The sequence below is a fragment of the Bactrocera neohumeralis genome, chromosome 2 (assembly GCF_024586455.1).
Source record: "Bactrocera neohumeralis isolate Rockhampton chromosome 2, APGP_CSIRO_Bneo_wtdbg2-racon-allhic-juicebox.fasta_v2, whole genome shotgun sequence".
Taxonomy (NCBI): Eukaryota; Metazoa; Arthropoda; class Insecta; order Diptera; family Tephritidae; genus Bactrocera; species Bactrocera neohumeralis.
Window position 1 is genome coordinate 26,766,539 of NC_065919.1, and position 23,428 is coordinate 26,789,966.

At 35.9% G+C, this 23,428-nt stretch overlaps 1 protein-coding gene across 1 annotated transcript in view; it reads right to left on the reverse strand.

Annotated features, from left to right (window-relative positions):
- Nucleotides 1-2,246: 2,246 nt before the first annotated feature.
- Nucleotides 2,247-23,428, reverse strand: part of LOC126759647 (IDLSRF-like peptide) — a 161,982-nt gene continuing 140,800 nt past the window's right edge. The window contains exons 4-5 of the mRNA XM_050474614.1: nt 17,290-17,488; nt 2,247-3,888 (exon numbers count right to left, since the gene is read on the reverse strand). Of these exons, the coding sequence (XP_050330571.1) occupies nt 3,741-3,888; nt 17,290-17,488 (347 nt within the window). The 3' untranslated portion in view covers nt 2,247-3,740. The remainder of the gene's footprint in view (nt 3,889-17,289; nt 17,489-23,428) is intronic.

A 23,428-nucleotide genomic window follows, 5' to 3' on the forward strand; every position in this document is an offset into this window, starting at 1 on the left:
CTTCAAGCTTCCAGAAAACTGCAGCATCTTCCATTCGGAAGTCTTTTCGATCAGAAATGCATATAATATAGCCAACATACGTAGCATATCATAGCATGTCCTTAGAAGCAAAGTGGCATTAGATATAGCCGAAAGCAGCTGTATATATACAGTATATTCAGGTCACAAAGGAATTCCGCGAAAGAGCATAGCTTATGAGATTACCAAAAGTGTACAGGAAATAGAGAAGCCACGTTTTTGTGGTTTTTAAGATACCTAATGAAATTTCCAAAAGGGCTGACAGACGGATCAAGGCCAAATGGTGTGTCTTAAGGTGCGCCAATTTCATGTGCATTGGGTCCGTAGAAAAACAGTCATTCACTTTACTTACACGGCCTGGAAAGGACTTCAACGGTTGTTCGCCTTTTGTAGGGTCACAACTGGCATCGCATGCGCGCATTAACAAAGATGGCACATGCCGGCAATGCAGGGCAGTAGACATGCGCGAAACGCTGTCATACCTCTTCTACTACTGTCCAGCTGTATCCAGAACTCGTCTTGTATATCTAGGAGCCTTGCAGTTCAAAGGACTGGAGCAATATCGAAATTAGTTACCAAGTTCCTCTTGAACTTCGCAAAAAGTGTTAAAAAAGCATTGGTATTACTGAGGACCAGTAGGTCTATGCTTGGCGTGACAGCCGGCCCGTTTAACCTAACCTGAGTCCAAGTAAACTTAGGGAAAAAATTTAAAATATTTTCAATAAAAAAATAAAATATATGTTGGGTATTTAATAACAAAATACCCTAAATAGAAAGTATATGTAAAATAATTTTGGCTCAAAAAAATGAGAAATTATTATTTCACGTAAACATTTTTATTTGATTGTTTGTTTGAAAGAAAACTCATTTCGCATAATTTTTTTTATTGAAAACAAAATTATTTTCGTGTAAAATTTTAAAAATAAATGTAAAAATGTTTTATGTTTATTTTTTTTGTTGGATTTGTAATGATTTCCAACTGTCGAGTTTCCATAAAAATCATCGGTGGTTGGGTTTGGGTCAGATAGTTGCTAACGGCATCGAGCACTCCTTCAGCGTAAGGCTAGTAAATGTTTTTAATTATTTTTTTTATAAGAAATATTATATTTTTCTAGGAAAAAAGAACGCAAAACAAAACGGTAAATCGTTAAAGAACAGCCATTACTTACTAAGAAATAAAAATTAGCGCTGAAAAACTTGCTTATTTTGCATAATAATTTCTTTACACTTCTAAATTTGCCATTTTATAACGAACCATGAACCGTTAACTACGATATGAAATAGTTTTGCGAACAACTGCACATACGTATGCATGTATGCTTATATACATATGTAAATATGCAGTATATACATGCTATATAATATATAACTATGTAAAAGCACGAAGCTGCGCAGTCGGCGTGCGTAAGCGCCGAACTGTCACTCAAGTGTCAACTTGTTCGCCTTTTGCCGCTCTTTCGCACAAATTACGTTTGCTTTTGCATTTCCTTCAAGTATTTCAAGCGTGCTTATGTGAACGCATACTAAAGTACATAATTTTGAAATTTTTATAATATTTTTTGTGAACTTTTTCACGCGTCAAGTCAGGGTTGCTTCTTTTTATAAGTTTTTGCTACATTTTGTAATTTCCTGCGTTGTTTGTGGGACTTAAGTTTTCAAGATTTATTTGCAATATTTTTTTTATTATTTTCTGCTGAGTTCTCATAGATACGCGCACTAATCGCTCTCGAAAGCATATTGAAATGCCATTATGCTTGGGAAAGTATGATTTCTATGCTAAATTTGATATGTATGTGTGTGTTTTAACAAGAAATATTTTTTTATAAACTTATTTGCTTTATTTTAATAATTTTTCATTTCGAAAACCGGGTTTTTTAAATAGCTGCAGGGCTTGCTAGGGTTGTTGTGGTTTTTTCGTATTTTTTTTGTCGCTAAAACTACTTTTTCTAATTTTGAATACATGCAGATATGTTTTAGTTTACCATAAATTCAGTTAGTATACCTACTTTACTGGCTTATAGTGTCTAGTCAAATATTTGTCTATACTTTTTCGCCACCCTAATGCTAATTATAAGAGAAAAGGTTGCACACTTTGTTATGTAAATGATTTGAAAATACAGTTACTTAATTAGAATATATTTTTTGTGGCGCAGTCATGCCTTTTTTTTAAGCTACACACTTTAGAGCGGATTTTTTGTCACAAAAAAAATTTCAAAAATTTACAGCTATTTGTTTTCTAATAAAAAAAAATTTAAATATATTTTCGTAGTTTTAAGTGTTTGTTTTTTGTTTTTGTTTTTAGCTGGAAGGTATATACTGATAGCCATTGTGAGATACATACATGCTAATTGTACTACGGCATTAGTCATGCTCATAAGTGGATGAAGAGATTTTTAAAGATTCTTTTTTATTTTTTTTTATAATTTTTTTTTTAAGTTTTGTATTTTTATATTTTTTTTCGAGTACAACAGTATTTTTTTGCAATTTTAGTTGCACTATTTGTTTGTTTCGTTTTTTTGCTTTAGTTTTCCAAAATTTTCAGAAACTTCTACTATTTCATGTATTTTATTTTAATTTTTTTTTTGCTGCAATGCCTGTGTTTTGCACTCTTCTATCCTCCAACATATACATTGCATTTTGTTTGCGCCATTTAGTTTATTTTTCATAGTAATTACTCAATTTTATCGCATTTTTTTTCTTAGCTTCTTCATTTGTTTTGTTTTTTCATTGTTCATGTCGATCCTGCTTCCACATTTTATTATTAATATGATTGAATTGGAATGTACACATTGAGATACCACTGAAAACCATTGACTATTTCATACTTTTGTTTGTTGTTGTTATTTTTTTAATGTACACTATTCTTTTCTCAAAAATTTCAGTTTTCAAAATAGCGCCTTGACTCGGAGTCGAATAGAAAGCAACGTTTAGCTAGTGAGTAAAGCAAAAAGTGCGCAAAGAAAGCATACAAACAAAGCGTAGTTGGTAGCAGTAAAACCAGTTATAATATTATGTTTGTTGTAATTTGCATTCGCTCATGGAATCCCCGGAAGTACGCACTGCCCGCAAAGACGCATCAACTACTCACCCATACAAAGCTTCTATTGGTTGCTTGGAACTATGCAATTGTCGCATTTTATTTCTACTTCGCCGCCGCTTTTACACCTGCCCCGCGCTTTCGCCTGCCTAAGTCTATTTTCAGTTATATATATTTTCTAAACACAATCGATTTTTTTGGTCTCATATAATTTTTTGCAATTTTTTTGTGATTTTTACTTTGATTTTTTTCTATAAAAATTCTGCAAACACACGTCAAAACGAAACCTCGGTAAACAAATTAAAGTCCAACAAAAATAATGTGTGTAGAAAATGGAAAGAAACTTGAAGATTTCACTGTAATTTGTTCCTTCACTTTAAGATTTGAGAAAGAATTATGTTCCAACTACTTTTTCATGTGTTTTTTGCTATTTTTGTTATACCACTGCTTCAATGTATCTGCGTTTCTATTTGTTGTTGTTGTTGGTGTGTATGTCTGCTCTTGTGTGTGTGTGCTTTTTATTCGTAAATAAGGCGTCGCCCTATTTCACCTACGTCGCCTACCAAATACGTGTTCGTATTTAGTAGTTGTAGTTGTCATAGGGTGTGCCCAAGTACGAGTAAAAATTGGGGTTAATGGGTTGTGCGTGTGCATAATAAAATCCAGAAGCGGGATCTGGCGCCACTCAGTCTAGGAAGCCGGTGTTGACTAATTTCTCCAAAAAGAACTTCACATCGCCCAGTTCGGAGTCTTTGATGCCGAGCGACTTCAACATGCCGAGATCGCCATTTTCAACAGCCATGAAAACGGATCGTAAGTGCTCCAAGTCGGATCTGCAAGTAAATAAATGATACATTAGTAATATCTATAAAAGCAGTGGTAGAGTTTAGTTATACAAGTCTGTCACGCTTCCCAACTTAGATGAAAGTCTCAAATTAGAAAAAAAGCTTATTTCTTTGTCCAAACTTCCGAGACATTAAAACCTGTCGCTCATTGGCATACTATGTACATCCCTTAATTTGTAAAAAATGTAGTTTTGGTATAAAACCACTTGTCTCAAGTGAAAAAAGTACAATTTAGTTTCTAGTAAGAGATTTCAGCTTCTAAGCCTTGAGTGGAATGAATACTGGCTAGAGGAAGTTCAAACTGTGTCATAGAAAAATATATTATCCAACTTTGCTTAAAGCTATTCATCCTTCTTTTTCTTCTTCTTTACTGGCGTAGAAACCAGTTATAACCAAGCTAACAACAGCGCATCAGTCGTTTCTTCTTTTCGCAAGGTGGCGCCAATTGGAGATTCCAAGCGAAGCCAGGTCCTTCCAACGGAGTGGAGGTCTTCCTTTTCCTCTGCTTCCCCCGGCGGGTACTGCATCGAATACTTTCAGAGCTGGAATGTTTTCGTCCATTCGGACGACAAGATAAGGGCAGCGTGGCCTCTGTCTCTTAATTCGCTTAATTGTGTCAATGTGGTCGTATATCTCGTAAAGCTAATCGTTCTATTGACTGCGATATTCGCCGTGGCCAACGCGTAAAGGACCATAAATCTTTCGCAGAACTTTTCTCGCGAAGGATGGAGGAAAGAGCCATGTGTAGAAGTTCACGCAAGTGAGGAAGGTTCTCTGATCGCCAGTCAGTTGGGAGTGGCCAGAAACGATTCTTTTACATAAGGCTCAAGCAGCTCACTTGAGGTCTTTGACCAAGTTTCCTCTGGGTAGCTTAAGAACATCCGGCGAGCTACAAGTTACAGAGTTGTGCGCTGGGTTTGGGACCCGCCACGTAAAAAACGCCCCCAATGAAAAGTCAAGGTCTTCATCCACTGCCCTCAAATTTGATCACAAAAACCAAAAACTTCAATGTCCTGGATTCTATACTTCGCCCACGAATTAAAAGAAGTTGTTTCTGAAACGGAGGAGCAGTAAAGATTCGAATAGAAGAGGATAAGGACTGTACACAAATCATATGCAAGATCTGAACATAGCAATGTGATTATTTGCAGACATCCAAAAACCGAATGCCTAACAGCTAACATCTTCTACTAGCTCAATTTTGTATCAGCTTATTTGGGCTGAAACTAAACCACAAGAACCAAAAGCTCTAATGTGCTGGCATAGATATTTCGCCTACGAATAAAAGGAATAGATTTGGGGCTTGTCCTTTATGTTAGACAACGGACGGGAATTTAAGAAAAACAACTATTTTATACATACAGAATAATATAATATCAGAAAGAAACCTCTCTGAGTGATAAGAATGCACTGGATAAGAAATTGCCGACATACACACAAAAAAGAAGCGAACTTAAATCCATATAAAATTAACCTACAGTTGATTACAGAAATTTAAAAGGGTAGACAAAATTATTTTCAAACATTACCTTTTTCATCCTCAAAACGGGATATACGCTTGGACTAGAATTTTGCGAATGAACCCTTTTTTAGAAGCATACTGTTGAGAGACTGTCGCAAGAAGCCGTCGGTATCACAGTTATCGGACAGTTAAAGCACACAGCTGGCTGACAAGAATGGAACGAAAAAACCTTTTTAGTTAATGAGCTTGTGCATCAACTGAAGACGCTCGACCTTCCAAAGCGACATCGCTTTGCCCTATGGGCTCTTGCAAAGTTCCAAGAAGATTCGACGTTCTCGGACCAAATTTTGTCAGAGATGCGGCTCATTTCTGACCCAATGGGTATGTAAACAAGTAAAACTGCCGCATTTCATCCATTCCATATTTTCTCTAAAAAGATGGTGGTAAGAACGAAACCGTCAATGGCGACCATTATCGTGTGCTAACCAACTATTTGATACTTGAAATTGAAGTTCGTGGTCTCGGCGACATGTGGTTTCAACAAGACGGGGTCACTTCCAACATATCGCGTAAATAAATAGATTTATTGAGAGAACTCTTCGGTGAGCAGATTATTATTCATGTTTTGGGCTGGTCGATTGGCCACCAAGATCGTGCGATATCACGCCGTTAGACTTATTCCTATGAAGATTTGGCCTTGGAGCCAAACATCGCGCATGTTATTCGCCCTTTACTAGTCGAAATGCTCGAACGAGCCATCGTAAACTCAACTCAAACTTCAACATTTGAAAAAGATAGCCTTCAAAAAATAAATGCCAAACAATGTTTTTTCGAACGATAATAAACATCCTTCATTAAATTTGAAGTTTCTCTGTTTTTCTTTAAAATTTAGGGAACCTCGAAACCACCCTTTATTTGGAAGCTTCAGTGCAACCGATGTTAAAGTTTTTCTTATTTTGCAATGAAATGTGTTTAGAAAATTTGCTGATGTTTTCACTAGGAATCCAAATGCTATCCGAAAACATCAGTCAACTTCAGTATCTTTAACACATTACAACATAAATATGATTTAATGGCGTCATTGCAGAATTCCATTGGAGAGTATCCGCATATATTTAATAAACCTTCCAATTTCTAGAGAGAGAGAGAGAGGTGAAACTGGAAAGTTAAGGACCTAAAGTATTTTTCTATAAAAGGCTCACAGGGATTTGCCACACAACCATACATTTGTTATTGGTTAAATTTGCCTTCTTATGTCCCATAAAGTACGGAAAAGTTATGTGTTAAAAAAAATTTGTTATAAAAGATTCGAAACATTTTATCTTTGTGTCTCTCCACGTAACAGTTTCATCTTAACAATCTCTCATTGCTTCGTATTATTTAAAAGCAAAGAACGCATAAAGAAAATAAATTGAGTTGATTAAAGAAAAATAAGGCGAATAGAAACGAAAAGTAAAAACAATGAAAATGGTAGTCAAGAGGTGGAAAAGTGAGAGCAGGAGAAGAAAAAAGTTGGGGAAATATGAAAAATTCACAAAGAAATTGTTAAGCGACAAAAAATTCGTACCAACTTCTGATAAGAAAAAATTTCATAATGGAAGTTGCTGAGAAATGTTAGGTACCTCCTCAAATTGTCACAAAATATTTTCACAAAGTTCGCGAAACTGTCACATGAAGCAAACAACAGCCGGGCGTCATGGGAAATTTAAGAAAAGATTAATAACAGAATAAAAAAAAAACGTATACGGAAGACACAATCATAAAATCATTTAAAACTGGAAATATTGTAAATTCTCCTTCAAGTACGGATAAGAATATTGGATTGGGTTAATGGTGGAATACTGGCACTAAATATTGTTTATTAACAACGTTATCGAATATGGACAAGTTTTTCTATTTTGAAACCAATAAAAGCACTGCAAATAATGTCAGTCATGAAATTTAAAATAAAATTATTATTTTTCATTTGGATTACGTATGATATTAATGAGTTCAATATATTCAATGATATCAAGTATTTCTTGTTAAGTCCACTTTAACTGAACGCAAAAAGACCATGAGAGCAAGAAAGTTTCTGGTAAAGACTTGTGGTCGCTTATGCAAAGCAACAATGATATAGAATCCTCACACGTCACAAAAGTATCGGATCTTTTCATAGGGCCGCTACATAAGTAGACCGATATGGACAGCAAACGGCGCCTTATTTTTCCCTCTCTTTTGACATTTATCTTCAGTAAGGTTGGCCATTTCATCATGGAAAGAGATATAATATAAGACAAAGAAGTGGCCGCAGTGTAGAGAATATTGCCGCTGCTAGCGCATCAATTGAGGAAGGCCCAAATCAGTCTATCACACGTCGTTCCCAAGCGTTTATCATCTCTGTGACGTCATTGTGGATAAATTTTGAGAAAAAATCTCGACCTACATAGTCGTATGTTGGTGAATTGGGCTGAGCAACAATTTGGAAATGATTCGGATTTTCATTAAAATATCATTTTCAGCGATGAGGCTCATTTTCGGCTGAATGGCTGAATGGCTGAAAGGACGAAGCGTCTTTCATAAGCAAAATATATCGGCTTAGCACATTTGTAAAATATGAAAGACGCTGGGTCCTTACATACATATCTGTTTATTAAAAGTGGAATATCTCAACAGGGAATCGGTCAACCTAATCTGATGGAAATAAGTAAATGGGCAAATAAGCATATGACCACCAGACAGAGTACCTCTTAAGGTATAAACATCTTTACAAGAAATGGATGGACGGAGATCTCTAAAATTTTAATAATTTCTCTAGGATGCCACGTAGAAATATTTTTATCAAAACAGCATCGCTTCTTAATACAATTTGTTTATGAAATTGAAACAAACAATTGCTAATATTACTGCTAGAGTCGATTGTCAAAGGAATACAATCCTTAAAGCACTAAAAACACCGCTACTTATATGAAAAGGAATAAGGAAAATCCTTAACTTTAATTGCACCGAAGCTATAATACCCTTTACAAATACCAAACATTTCTTACACAATTTTGATGGCTCTGTATGGTAGCTATTTGCTATAAGCACTCGATCTGAACAAACTTCTTCGGAGGCTACCTGGTTGTCTTGGGCAATAACCCATACCAAATTTGCTGTAGAATATCTCGTCAAATCAAAAAGATTGCTATGCTAGCACTTGTTTTCAATTCGTATGGTTCGCATATGTACAGACGGATGGACGGACAGAAAGACGGGCATGGCTAAACCAACTCGTCACGCTGCACATTTCGTCATCTGCAATATAACGTAACATCACTTTTCATAAGTTAACAGGCGAAGAAAAGAAATTATAATCAAAAACCACTCTTATTGAAAGAAAATTTGGGTTTTACAAATTTAAATAATAAAATAAAATAATAATAAAATTTAAATATTGGTTAAAACTGGGCTATATCAGATAACAGAAGCTTAAAATGTTGGATATACGTACTTATATGTATGTAATTTCAAGTAGTGAATGGTAATCAATGAAACACTCAATTTCGAATTTTTTGATCATACGTTATTTTGCATTTTAGGTGACGATATACATACATACACTTTATAGGTTCTCCGACGATTTTTAATCCAAAAGTGTACTTTAAACTAAGAAAACAATAACCTGATTATATTAATTTGCAATTTATTGACTTTATTGTTCAGCTATTTTATAGTTGTGAGTGTATCTGTTTATAAACATATCTATGATACATTGCGCTGCTTTATGTGTGCACATATGTGTGAGTTTATACTTCACTATATACGAATCTTCACACATGTCCTACAAAAACCTTCTTACATGGCATTTGGGTTCGCCTGCATTTGCAATGTTGTTTTGCTCTTAATTAATCCCAGCAGGCGCATTTGCTAGGTCGCCTTAAGCTTTCGCAGAGATCAACATGCAAGCAAGCACAAGAACAACAATCGCACAATTCAGACCCGTAAATGGGCTTAGCATATGCGAAGGCGCCAAAACAAGCAGTGCGTTTGTGCTAATTTATATACTTATAATGTATATGTGTTTGTGTGTGTGTGTGTGCACATTTGCTCCATTTTCTTACTTAGTTGATATTGCGTACTCATTTATTGTTATTCGCCTTAGTTTTTACACTCACACACGCACTAACCTCATTTTACTTTGCACTAATTCTTTCGGTGCCCCACTTCTGGCACAATGTTGCTCTGGTGTCCTGTTTTTCTTTGCAATCGTTGTTGTTAAGGTCAGTGCTGTCACTCGCCGCGGGTTGTTCTCACTAACTAATGTATATGTGAAACTGTTATGTCTGGTAAAACTGGCGCAAATGCACACATGCATTACTATTTATATACTCACAATATATATAACTGTACATATGCTCTCAATGTGTGTACTTCTCCATATATATGCTTACCACCACACACATAGTCATAGCCACTGATCCGAAAAGATATTTGTGCGCCTTGAGGGCTTTCATGCTTTTATGGCCCCAATTTGCAGCTCATCAAACTCGTCTCGCATAGTTTCGCAACATTTTTCCTCCGCTTAATTTTATTGCGTAATTTTGTGCGCTTTGCCATCATAATTTTCGTAGACATTTATTTTTACTTTTGGACTGGCTTAGCCAATTGACTCAATGGGACCTAGGCTTGTCATTTTATTTTATTTTCTTTTTTTTCATTTCGTGCACGTTTTCCTCTGATCTTACCATACGTTTAGGAAGATACTACAACTGGTGAATTAGACACCAAAATTTGCTGGTATAAGTCTAACAAAGAACAAATAAGGAAGAGCTAATTTCAAGAATAACCGCACATTTTAGACTTTTGCAATTTGCCAGGATTAAAGCCAGGGAAGTACTATACCTTCAAGTACATAAGGCTCGTTAGTTACATTGGCCCTAGGGCGGCTTTTAACCCGATTTTATTTAGTCTAAGCACAAATAGAATTGGGACTGTCTCAAAATTGGTGGATTTCGAGCAAGAATTTAAGCTTGCATCTGAATTAAATTGTTCTCACTAAGGAACTGAAGCTTTGGACCACCATAAACGTCGTGAATTTGTTGATTTTGCCTTGAAACACCTTAAAAACAATAATGATTTTTTAAGAAAATCATCTTCTCCAATGAGGCTCACTTCCACCTGAGTGTTGTGGTAAATAAACAAAACTGTCGATTTTGGTGCGAAGAACATTCACAAACTATTCATAAACAACCATTACATTCACCTAAATTGACAGTTTGGTGGGGTTTTGGTCTGGTATCATCGGTCTGTACTTCTTTCGAAATGAAGCGATAACCAACTTTTTACGGAGACAATTGGAAAAAGCTGATCTTGAACATCTGGTTCCAACAAAACGAGGCCACACAGCACTTGTAATAACCGAATTATGGAAAAAAAGTTTGGAGATTCGATTATTTCTAGAAATAGTGACATTAAATGGCCTCCAAGAAAATGAGACCATTATACTACTTCTTGGAGAGTTATTTAAGGTCACTGGTCTTTAACAATAAACCACACTCTCTTCAAGCTTTAGAAGTCAATACTGAATACGATGTTCATGACATGTGACTTGGTTTATTGGAAAATGTACTCGAAAATTGGGTTCATCGAATTCGTCCCTGAAAAAGAAGTCATGGAGGAATGATAATATATTCAGAACTTAATTGTATCGATTGTACTTCACAAAAAAAAAAAAAACCTGAAAATTTTCTTAACATAAGTATGTTTTCTTTTTTAAGGAATCACGTCACTCCTATTGGAAAACTCATAATTAATTTTTTTTATTTGGATACTGGAAAGTGCAAGAGTGAGATGGAATATAAAATTGAGTTATATGGGAAGCAGACGTGGATGTAGTCCTATTTTGCCCATTTTTATATGACGAGTGAATAAGGTTATGGTCCTTCATTCATTTTCACTCTGTCCGTAACGATATAGGATTTATCATAAGCGAATTTGGTTATTTCGGCTTAAGCAGATTAAGAGATATGTACATTAAACATTACATTACATCATAATTTAGTGCTTAATTATTACACTTTATAGGTTTTAGGTTAATGGCGTTTTATGAGCGTGACAGTGGTCCGATTGCGCCCATCTACGAACTTGTAGTTTTTTGCCAAAGAACACGCTTAGCAAGTTTCATCAAGATAACTCAACGAACAGACAGACAGCCGAATTTCGTCTCATCTCGTTATCTTAATCATTTATATTTACATAACCCCACATCTATATCGCTTAGTTTTAGATGGCATGTACAACCATTGTAAGATTAGAAAGTCTGTCAGTCCATACAATCGAATTTACGATATTATAGTAAGCCTTAAGGCATCTTTTTGCTGAAAATTGGCTTTGAAAATACTCATTTGGGCGACAGTTAAATCTTCTGCGGTGAAGAATACAAACAAAATAAATATTTCCTGCTAAACATTATTAATTATAAGGTAAGCACCTAGAGAACGTAGGTCATCGATATCTAACTAAATGTGTCTAGCATTCAGAAATTGTGTATATTATTAGTATTGCCAGGGTTGAAATCGTTTCCGATACTGTATTCAAAAGTAAGCAAATCGCGCAAATCTGTGGTTTCCATTCTCATTGTTTCATGAAATCTAAAATATTTTAACCTAAAAGCCGTACAGCCATGATGGTAGTGTATTGTATTCTTCTGCATCTGTCATACGTTTCAGCCTTTTTTCATGGCCATCAATATTTCCGGGTTGTTTTGTATATGAAATATATATACTCTTTAGGAATGTTGAGGAACATTCGTTTTGCAATTTTCTAAATTTGCAAACGTTTACCGAAATAAGTCAAGTAAAGAAATGATGAATATGTGTAAACGTAAAGTTTTTGCTGAGTTAACACCCTTTTGCAGCGTACGTCTGATTCGATTTGATGGCCTTGCAAACTTTGGGTCACCTGCGAGTAGTTTAACGGTCTCCTATGCTTTGTTATTGTTCGGCTTTTCGTAAAATTATGATATCTTTTAGCGGATGGCTTATCGAGTGAAACCGATTGATTGGTGAAGAGCAACTTGTGTAAAAAAAGAAAGAAACAAATAAAGAATATAGTTTTTGAGTAGAGAAGTGGTTTCATTTCGTGTTATGTTGACAGTTTTCAACCACACAACACACTTAGACACAATTTATGATGGCCGTCATACTTTTGCTTTTAAGAACCCACAATTTCTGATTTATTTAGTTCGCGTTAGAACTTATTTTGTCAGTAGAACTCGACATAAATTATGGGCTCATTAATTTAATTGGTAATTTCATTGTCGTGTTCAAGGCCGAGCGCTATATACTTACGAAAATCTTGATAAGAGTAATTGCCACAGCGATTCTATATTCCTTGCTTATTCGCATTTTTTATGTCTCATTGCCTTTTGTGCCATGAATTGTGTCTCTGTGAGAAAAATGTCCAAGGAATAAACTCGTCATGCGTAAATCAAATTGAATCATTATTTTCACATACATCTTAATTACTTAATTCACATTACCAGATTACATTGTGGGATAATCAAAACAGATGTGGTAGTATATATAATATATACTCATATATATACTTTGGAATGAAATGCGCATGTGTTTTATATAGCAAATATCCATATACTATATATACACGATTCTGTGCGCCTTATCAAATATATAAATAAGTAATTCTCGGTAAAGCAAACGCCGCTGTCCATGCAAGGTACAATTATTCACAGCAGGTGTTATTTTTTCTCCCAGCGGTCCCGAAACTGGCTCATATCTCATCCATTTATTATGTGCAGCGTGTGGTTGTATATTGTAGTTAATTAATATTTTATTACACATTACAATTAAGTACGCCATAGTCGTGTAATAAATGGCTGGCGATATTGTGCTTTAATATATTTGTTCAATAACCGAATATAAATATTAAACGCACTTTTATTATGCTTTTGTAATTGGAGTATATTTTTTAATCCTCGGTTTAGATGTAAATCATATTAAATACATTTTTATTGCTTTTTCCTATACATCAGATTAATTTATTAACTAAAAAGCTTAAAATAATAAAGTACTTATTAAAAAATGCTTGAAAAACATTTTTGGAAATTTATCCTGACAAATTACATAAATGTTTTTGTTCTCGGTGCCATAAACAATGCCAGAATTTAACTATAGATGTTAACGAGTAAATCGGATTGCGAAATAATTATGAAATTGACAAAGCGGAAGAGGAAACTACACTGAAAATTAAGTGTGGGCAGAACATGCACGGCAGAGAGTGGAATCACTGGGTTTGTGTCCTAAACAATGCTTTCCGGGGAGACGATAATACTTTAGTATTATGGAAATTTGGTAATTAATTCTTTAAGATATTCAACATATTATTCTGCGATCGTGATAAATATTGATACAATATTTAATAATAATAGAGTTTGATACATGCCATACGGCCAACGAAACAATTAATTTATTGAAGCAAATTTTTGATGAGCTGAGCATTTCGCGCCGTGGGCCTGCAGCGCGTTTATTGCTCTAAGTCTGACGAAAGTTTTGTCTTCGCAATTATGCCCGAGAAGCGTTATTCCCGACTTATGGCCTGGCATGCTGCAAAAATTGGTAGAAAGTTGGGCTTTTTGACTGCAATTTATGTTTGCAATTTATTCGTGCCAGCCGCGGGGAAAATCTCTCATCTGTATAATAAACCTATTTTCTATATAAAAAATAAAATATAAAAAAAATTATAAACATTAACTCATTTCTTCTTTAAAACCATGTGTCTAAAAAAACACCCTTTATATATAAATATAAAGATGACAAAACGCACGCATTTCCGGGTGGCTGTCTGTCTGCTCGCCCACCAAACTCTGTTCAATTACTGTGGAAAGATACAGAAAGCACCCTTGTATATGATCAGTCAGAATTTCTGGCCTTGTCGACACCACAGATTAATTCCATAAACGTCAAAAATTGCAGGAATAATTTAATTTTAAGGACAAGTCGACTACACTTGTACATATTTTGGGTTAATGGCCACAAGAACATTCCCAGTAACAGAAAGCAGACGAGTTGGGTAACCTAGGAACCTTTTTAAACGATTTCGAAGCCGAGCTAATACCATGTCCGCTGAGAATTAATAAAAGAGAGCTTTGTATTCATTTTAACCAAATAGCACATAGCAGGAGGAGATCTGTAAACAATTGCAAGATAACGAATCAGATACCACCCCAGTATGACAAGACAATAACTTAAAAATGTAAGGCTCTCTTAAAGCTCTTCCTGAAAGAGTGACATATAAGTAAACTTAATTTGAAATCGGTAAAAATTGTGCTCTTGAAAAGTTCCTAGAAGATTCGACTTTTTCGAGCCAAAATTACAGCATTTGAGACGCAGCAACCTGAAGAGATTCAAGGGGTTTGTGAGGCGGTGGAATCATCGGTTCATATTTCTTCAAAAAAACGACAGTTGGATAAGCGACTATTTGATGCCGGAAATTAAAGTTCGTGATCTCGGCGAAATTTCGTTTCAACAAGACGACGTCAATTCCCACACATCGCTTCATTCAACGGATTGAGGGAGCACTTCGGTGAGCAGATAATTTCACGTTTAGGGCCGATCGATTGGCCACCAAGACCATGTGATAAGTATTACACCGTTAGACTAAAGTTAGAAGTAAAGCTGAAAGTCTATGCGGACAAACCCGCTTCAAAACATTATGAGTGTCACTCGCCAATAACCAGTCAAACCGCTCGCTCGAGTTATCGAAAATTGGACTCAGCGGATGGACCATCTGAGACGTAGCCGCGGCCAAGATTTGAAAGAGATAGTCTTCAAAAATAAATGCCAAAGCATGCTCTTTCGAATGATAATAAACATTATCCACTAAATTCGAAGCTTACGTTTTGTTTCTTAAAACATGTAGAGAACCTCGAAATGGATTACCTATTAGTAGTAAAAAAGACTACACCGCCCCAGTACGGTTGTACCGGAGTCATGCATAACAATGTGTTCGGATTTGTGAATTTAAGAATTTTTGTATTCCAATGTATCAATTTCACGTATACTAGGGTCATATTTAATAATAAGCAGCAAATAACCGCACGATATTTTTCGTTTACCGTTACCTTATTAGAAAGTCAAAAGATAATAATTTGACATTTCTCTTCTCTGGCTGTAATGCAGGATTTTCTGTCTTTGTACCAGACAAAATAACAAAAAAATTGTACGTAAAGTCGCGTCGCCAAGCCTGCGGGCTGCCAAAGCAGCTTCTCTGGTCAATAAATTTTAATAAACCGGAGTCGAATGACCTTTTTCAGATAATATCGTAATTTATTTTATTATAACGAAATTTTCTTATTACATTGAATGGTGAACGTGTGCATTGGGTGCGGTCATTCGTAAATATATTTATATAAAAATGTGCTGACCTTTTGCGTTGATACTTGTTGAGAGAAATTTGTTTGTTTTGTTGTTCTGGCTGCGTAATTTAATGTTAAATATCAATAAGTTTGGCAAAGTCAATATATCATTTATGGCATTGGCAAAGATTACCCATCGAGTGATTTTCATCAAAACTAAAAACGTTATAAATATATCATATTCCATTGCTTTGTAAGAGAAGGAAATATTTGTATCACAATATTGCACTTTCAACTATTTTTAGGTAAAGTCAGTATGGCATCAGTATCAGTATGTCATATATGGGCAATTAATTCAAAAATGCGTCCTTTCTGCTGTACGTGTAAGTGTCCCATTATCATCTGGGATCAGTACAGTAAACATATGATGGGGTGAAAAATGTTTTGTAGCAACGTGAACTTGCTGTTCTATGCTATAGTGATCATGTTCATTACTAGGAAATTTTTACTTATAGGAAGATAACTAGTAGTGGTAGCCGTCTGTCCTATTCAACTTGTTTACTCCGTCAGTTGGTGCTCAATCCCAAGCCAATAGTCCATTTTTAATTAAAAACGGTGTGAAAGTTTATGGCGAAAGAGTTGATTGGAAGAATGGTCATAGAAGAAACTCTCTTGAGCATATTTCGGCTGCCGTTGTCGCGGTCTTTTATTTAACGAATTGCAATCTAACATATTCGCAACGGAAAGATATCCTTTTAGATCCGTCCTATTGGATTCAAGGCAATCTACACGGTCTAGGAAAGGCTATAAGAATGACAAACGACTTTACAAATATATACAGATGTAACTTAGGATCGCGTTCATTTTGCGGCATCTGTTTTCTGCAAATGCCTTCGGCTCTTGTGCTCACGCCGGGTTGACCAAACAGGTGTTAATTAAAAATGTTGGCAATTTCAGCGAACGTGGCAAGAAGTCAATGAGAAATGTGTATATATATAGACGAAGCTAATAAATGCGTTTTATAAAATCGGTCAATTAGTAACTTTAGATCTGGCTAACAACTACAGGAAGAAACACTACACTTTAAAAATATATTATACTTCTTTACCTTAGGAAGATAAGCCTTGAAATAGTAATTAATTTTGAAAATATAATCTATTAATTTAACTCGTAAAACAAATCAAGAATTCTTTATTTGCATTTACTTTGTCCGTATGTTTGATTGAGATCACTGCACCAATATTAATTATCAAAGTATTCAAATTTTTATTAAAGGCAATATTAGATCAAAGTAAATTTATAAAGCAGCAAAAGTCAAGCGCCGATAGAATTAGTCATACAAATATATATGGTACTTGAAATCGGTGTGGTTGTTGGTGGACGTAAAAGTGATTACGAAAGCACGGCATAATTGAATATTCTCGCCAAATGTGTTTGCTTTAACTGAAATTTGCAGAATTTTGGTTGCCACAACACATTTCTGTTCATATATACATATACCTCGCATATACTATATACATATACGCTTATACGGCGCTGACTCACTGGATTTTATTCGTCCTTCGTCTGCCTTTACTTTCGCTCAATTACTCACCTCATCAAATGCAATGCGGCGCCAAAATCTTCAATCGTCTGTGATTCGCTCAGGGCTATGGCAACCTTCTCCACGCCACCTAACGGAGCGAGTGCGTCGCGAGCCTTACTGCCGAACAGCTTCTCCAAGTAATTGGGACCATGCGAGGCGATTAGACTTTGCAGGAAGGAGGCGGTCTCCTCAACAGGTGGGCGTTTAGCTGCAAAGAAAGAAAGTCATGAGTAAAGAGAAGTTTACATATCAATATAGGCATATATACATATCGTCACCTGAAATGCAAAATAACGTAACAACATTTTCGGAAATTTACTGTGGCATTGAAACAAGGAATAAAATGGAACATGATAAAAAAAATATTTGGTTAAAACATATATAGAATCTGATATACACATATGTAATATTAGGAGATGTAACTGTTTGGCTCAATAAGACACTCAATTTCGAATTTTTTGATGATACGTTATTTTGCATTTCAAGTGACGATATATACATTTAGGAGAGTAACTGTTCGGCGCAACAAAAGTAAATATTATTATTTTAAGTGGTAAGAAAGATTGTTTATGCGCGCTGCAAGGCTTTTATCCGTGGCTTTCGAGCACTGCGCACCGAATAAACTACTGCCTCAAGCTTAGAGTCATAGTTCAGCCGAGTGCTTAATTGAAAACGGAATGTAATAAGTTAGCAAGGATATGAGAGCTTGCGAGACAAATTCATAAAAAATCCTTACAACTTTATTGAACTAAAATTACAGGGTGTTCAATGTGTGACAGAGACGAAGCACAATTGTTCAAGTAATCAAATAATCAAGGGCTGACATTTCTCGCTCTACGCCAAATAGAATTCTGGTAAAGCTTACGGAGAGTGTGCCCTTAAGGTGCGTCAAGGAAACTATTGCATTATAATTGGTATAATATAATATATGGTATTACTTTACCTGGTATACCATATGGTATATACCATTATATTACCTGGTATAATATATGGTATATAAGGTTATTGCCAATTAAAACCACTCTTATGATGAAAATTTAAGTTAATCCCAGAGAGAAAACGGTAAAAGCGAATGCGGAAACTTATCAGATGGCAGTGCAGTTGTCTTGCAACGGAGCGACTTTTACAATCGGCCAAAGAGAAACTATCTTAAGCTCGAGAGACTACAAAAGTGACTGCAAGAGAGGGCAACGAAATAACACTTTAAGCTGGCGATATAACGAGTAGATGAGCATTAAATTAAAACGTTGAAAAATTTTAAAAATAAAATGTTACAAAAATTTGATACTCAACTGGTAAGTGGTTTAGAAGTATGAGAATGCTCATATTATGGGGCACTCTTATAGGTAGGTATAGACAGACTTGTTTCAAACGAACCACCATATATACATACATACTTAAGAGTCAGACAGTAAATCCGTAGCAAAACTCGACCTGGCTCTTCAACAGTGATTCAAGAGCGAATCATATGTTATATACCATACACCCAGAATCACTTGAATCCAATATATAATATAAACGATGTGGCTTGAAAATATGTTGGAACAAACAAATCTCACATTCAGTATATAAGGGAATTTGAATCAAAGTTATTACTTCAATTCATCTGAACCTAATCTAAAACAAATAATTCGTTTTACATGTTTTCAAGTCAGTTCACAATTCTGCTAGAGCAACGGTCTTACTGTTTTAATACATTGGATCACCTAGGTTAGTCATAATACATAATACCGCCTATCTATCCTGGTAAGATGAGCACAATTTAGAAATCTAGATGACACCTCAGATCTGTTTTCTGAAACCATTTATTGCGATGCCTGCCTTTACTTCTTGAACATTTCCGTTTCAAAAGAGATTGTTTGCATCACAAAGCAAGATCTATTCCAATTCCAGAGCAGTTTATTCACTTCTGCGGTACGACTTACAATAGGGTATCAACTGTCTGAAACTGAAAATCGTCGAAGCCTATCTCTTCTATTTCAAACTACAAAATTTACTTTAGCAGAAATTTGTATGTTTTTGTTAATACGAGTAAGCACAGCCTGTTCTTTTCACTCACATCATACATGCAGAGAAAACAATAATTAATGCAGAAATTTATCAACCACAATAAAACTTGTCAGTTTCAAAAGTCACTCAGCCGTATGATTAACCGCAAATAAACTTTATGAGCGGTCATGACTGTCAGTATTTGCTTCATGCCCTTCTCAGCTATTAAAGCAACGTGTATTTCATTTTATTTATACTACATTAATCCCAATATTAAGGAACTCTGTGGCAATTATAATACAGGAATGCAAGAGAGAATGGGAGAATTTGATAGAGCTGCATTCGACCTGTGTCCTTCTGGCAGTAGAGTGAGTACCTGAATGTACTCACTCACATGTTCATATGAATGGGTTAATAAATGTTTGCCGGAAAGACCACCTGAGTTGAATTTATATTTGGCTAAGTTGGTAGACGTAATCTGCCAAACAGTTGTTTACAGCAATTGCAGCTCAATATTGCGTGGCGATTTTTACAATGGATAAAAATTTGGAACAAAGTATTTGTCTCAAATTTTGTATTTCTACCCAAATGTCGTACGGAATCGTTGGGAATGATTAAGTTTTATCAAAAACACAAGCATACAGTTTGTACAAGGCCTTCAAAGACGGTCGAGAGATCGTTGATGACATATGTACCTAGTTCTGAAAGACCTTCGACGTCTTCAACTGATTAAAGTACTAAACAGTCAAGAATATGGTGCCTGAAAATCCTTAGACAAGTGCTAAACAGATGGCAAGAAAGCTCGATATCTCTCGTGAGGCGGTTCGCATTAATTTGGTCGATATTTTGGATATGAAACGCGTTCTTGCTCGATACGTTCCGATAAAGCCAAATTTTTACTTTGGACACGCTTTATGCGAATGTCGATCCCATATTCATGGCGAGCATTATAACTGACGATGAGATATGGGTTTATCAGTTTGACATGCAAACAAGTCAACAATTATCGGAATGGAGGGAAGAAACGAGCCGGAAACAAAAAAATTACGCCAAACTCGCTCAAAAATCAAGGTGACGTCATTGTTTTTTTCGATATTCGTGGCTTGGTACATCATGAATTTGTGCCGGAGGGACAGACAGTCAATAAGGAGTTCTATTTGGCGTGAGAAAACCCGTAGAAAAGGGCAAGAATTGTGGAAACACAATTAAAGGATTTTACACGATGATAATGCACCAAAGCATCGAGCCAGTATTGTGACTAAAAAAACGCAATGAATACCAGCGATCAACCACCGCATTCACCAGTCGATCGACGAGATAAACCAGCCTTCGCTGAAGGCCATCTAAAAAAGTGTTTATGAAAAGTGTGTCGAGGACTGCACAAATCATTGGCATAAAAGTATCTGGTCGCCCTTCGAAGGCGACAAAATAAATATTGATGAATAATTTAAAATTTTGCTTTTTGGTTACAATTTTCGGGTGCTTCTTCATCACAATTTATATATCCCTGGTAGAGTCTCCGACGTTTCAGAATTATAGTCGATGTTTGTTTAATTCAAAAATAAGTAGTGTCTTCATGTAAGAAAAAAAATTGCAGTCATACTTTCATTCATATTTAATTAAAAGGCAATAAAATTCAAATAAATATTTGCTTTTCAATTAGCGTTTTGACATTTTGTTTGCATTTTTTAGCATTTAATTGCATTTTAATTTGCCTCACACCAAAAGGCGCCCCAAAAAATTAAAGTATACATCCAGGCGTTTATTACAACTACACGCACTCCGCACTGCTCTGAGGTTTCAAAGCAAATAAAAGGAAAACAACAATAACCGCACATGTGCGGACTCAATTATAAAAAGGTATGGCATTGAAACAAAAGCAGCGTCGAAAACAATTTATGCATTTGCGTCATTTTTAATTGCGTTGCGCCGCAAAATATGCCAAGTTTAATGCGGCAACCTTTTTGAATAACACTTTTTGCTTTTTTGTTGTTTGTTTGTTTGGCGCCTACATGAAATTGCTTTTAATAATATGTGTTTGTGGCTGCCGCCTTTGCTGGCTTGTTTGTTTTATCTCATTTTCAAATTTCATGCATAAAAGTCAATATTGTTTTTTTTAAGCGTTTCAGTCGTTAATTAAATCAGGTGAATGCCAGCAACAACTCACTTTAAAATTCAGAAGGCCAAAGCTAAAGCTGAAGTGAAGATATAAAAACAGATTTTGTTCAATTTGGCAAAAACTGTTCGGCCGTTAAATATGTTTGTTCATTAGGGTAGTACTTGAAAATATGTACAGAATTGTTTCTTCTCATAACGTAGAAGTCGATGAAAGTATGGAAAAGATAACAGGTCCTTACTAAAAATTTTAAATATAAGAAGTCTGTTGTAAAGATTTAATTTATATTTTTAAAGACCACACTAATAAACATGTAATCGTATGTAGTTAGTAAATAGATAGAATAATATTACAGACCATTAGTCTCTGTGTAACACTGAGATCCGCTCATTTATACCCTAAAATGCTGTCATCTAAAACTCATTTTATATAGACCCAACCTTAAACTCTGCTTTGTTTACCTCAAAGTCAGCAAATCATATTCCTAAACAGACATCCATTGACTAAGATATTACAATCTCACACATATAACAGGCGCTTTAACAGACTTACACTCCGGTACTCTAAGAGCATTATGCTCCGAAGAGCATTTCAGTTCAGAGTTACTGCTCATAATAGGAGTATGCGTTAGATAGCATTAAGAGTGCCTAAGAAACCCTGAACATCCGCGCCGTTAGATCAGCTTTATTCAGGTTGAACACAGAAGCGAAGCAAATGTATCTGGTAGTGAACGAGAGCAAGACAAAATATCTCCTGTCATCAAATAAATAGTCGCCGCACTCGCGGCTCACACGTCACTGTTGACAACGTCTGATTGTGTTTAACGTGGGATCCTGCTGTCGCCAGCTTAACTCCACGGTGCTCAAAAGCACAACGGATCAATACAATGCGTCGATCAGTGCCCTGAAAACTGGGTAAGCATTATCAGTACCAATTAGCAGTGTGGCATGGCTCGAGGCCCATCTAAAACCTCTGCCGTACATTGGGTCCGGCACCCGGTTGCTATGCAACTCCACATTCGACTGACAAAGTTAGTTCTTCCCGCGATTTGGGTTTTAACCACAGCCACCACGAATCTCCACAAAGGGCTAAACCCAATGAGCAGACTGGAGCGAACTGAAGGGGCTACTGCTCCCCGTGGTACCAGGTTAAAGTCTTTGGTATGACCTTGTAGCCGAAGCTACGACTAGTTCAGCTTCCATACAGCCCTGGACTGGTGGCCAGGATCTTAGTCGCCTCTTACGACAGGCATGCCTTACCGCGGGTATATTCGGTTTCCCCTCGAATCGAGGGGTCCCGCCGTACCCGTAGGGGGAGGTCACTGTTGACAGTCATAACTTCGAAGCGCTGGACAATTTCAACTATCTTGAAACTAGCATTAACAGCAACAACAATGTCAGCCTCGAAATCCAACGCAGAATAACTCTTGCATACAAGTGCTACATCGGACTGAGTCAGCAATTGAGAAGTAAAGTCCTCTCTCGACTCTGCAAATCACTCATCATCCCCGTCCTGCTATGTGGTGCAGAGGCATAGGCGATGACAACACCTGATGAGTCGACGTTAGGAGTTTTCGAAAGAAAGATTCTGCGGAAGATTTATGGTTCCTTGTGCATTGGCAATGGCGAGTATCATGGCGCATCTTTTCTATAGAAATGATAAAATAAGAAATATTAAGTTAATCACAGAAGTATTTAAGACGAAAGTTTTAAGTTCGCCAGCAAATAATTGAAAAGAAATAAGTTCAAGGAGAAGTTACGTAAGTATATTAAAAACTTTATCGCATCCTGGAGAAGTATTTTTAGCGTATTCCGACACGCTCATTAAACCGAAGGTAATGTGTGCTTCAAAAATTGAAAAGCTTCATGCCATCAGAATTTGTCAGCGAATTGGTTGCAAGTTTTATTGCTTGTAATTTAAGGTGAACCAAGAAAACAACGTTATTGGCAACTAAAACGGGGGGACTTCTCGTTGATGGTGCAATAAGAAATACCTATTTCAAGAGGAAGCGGTGGAACATGAAACTGACAAGAAGCTTTTAGT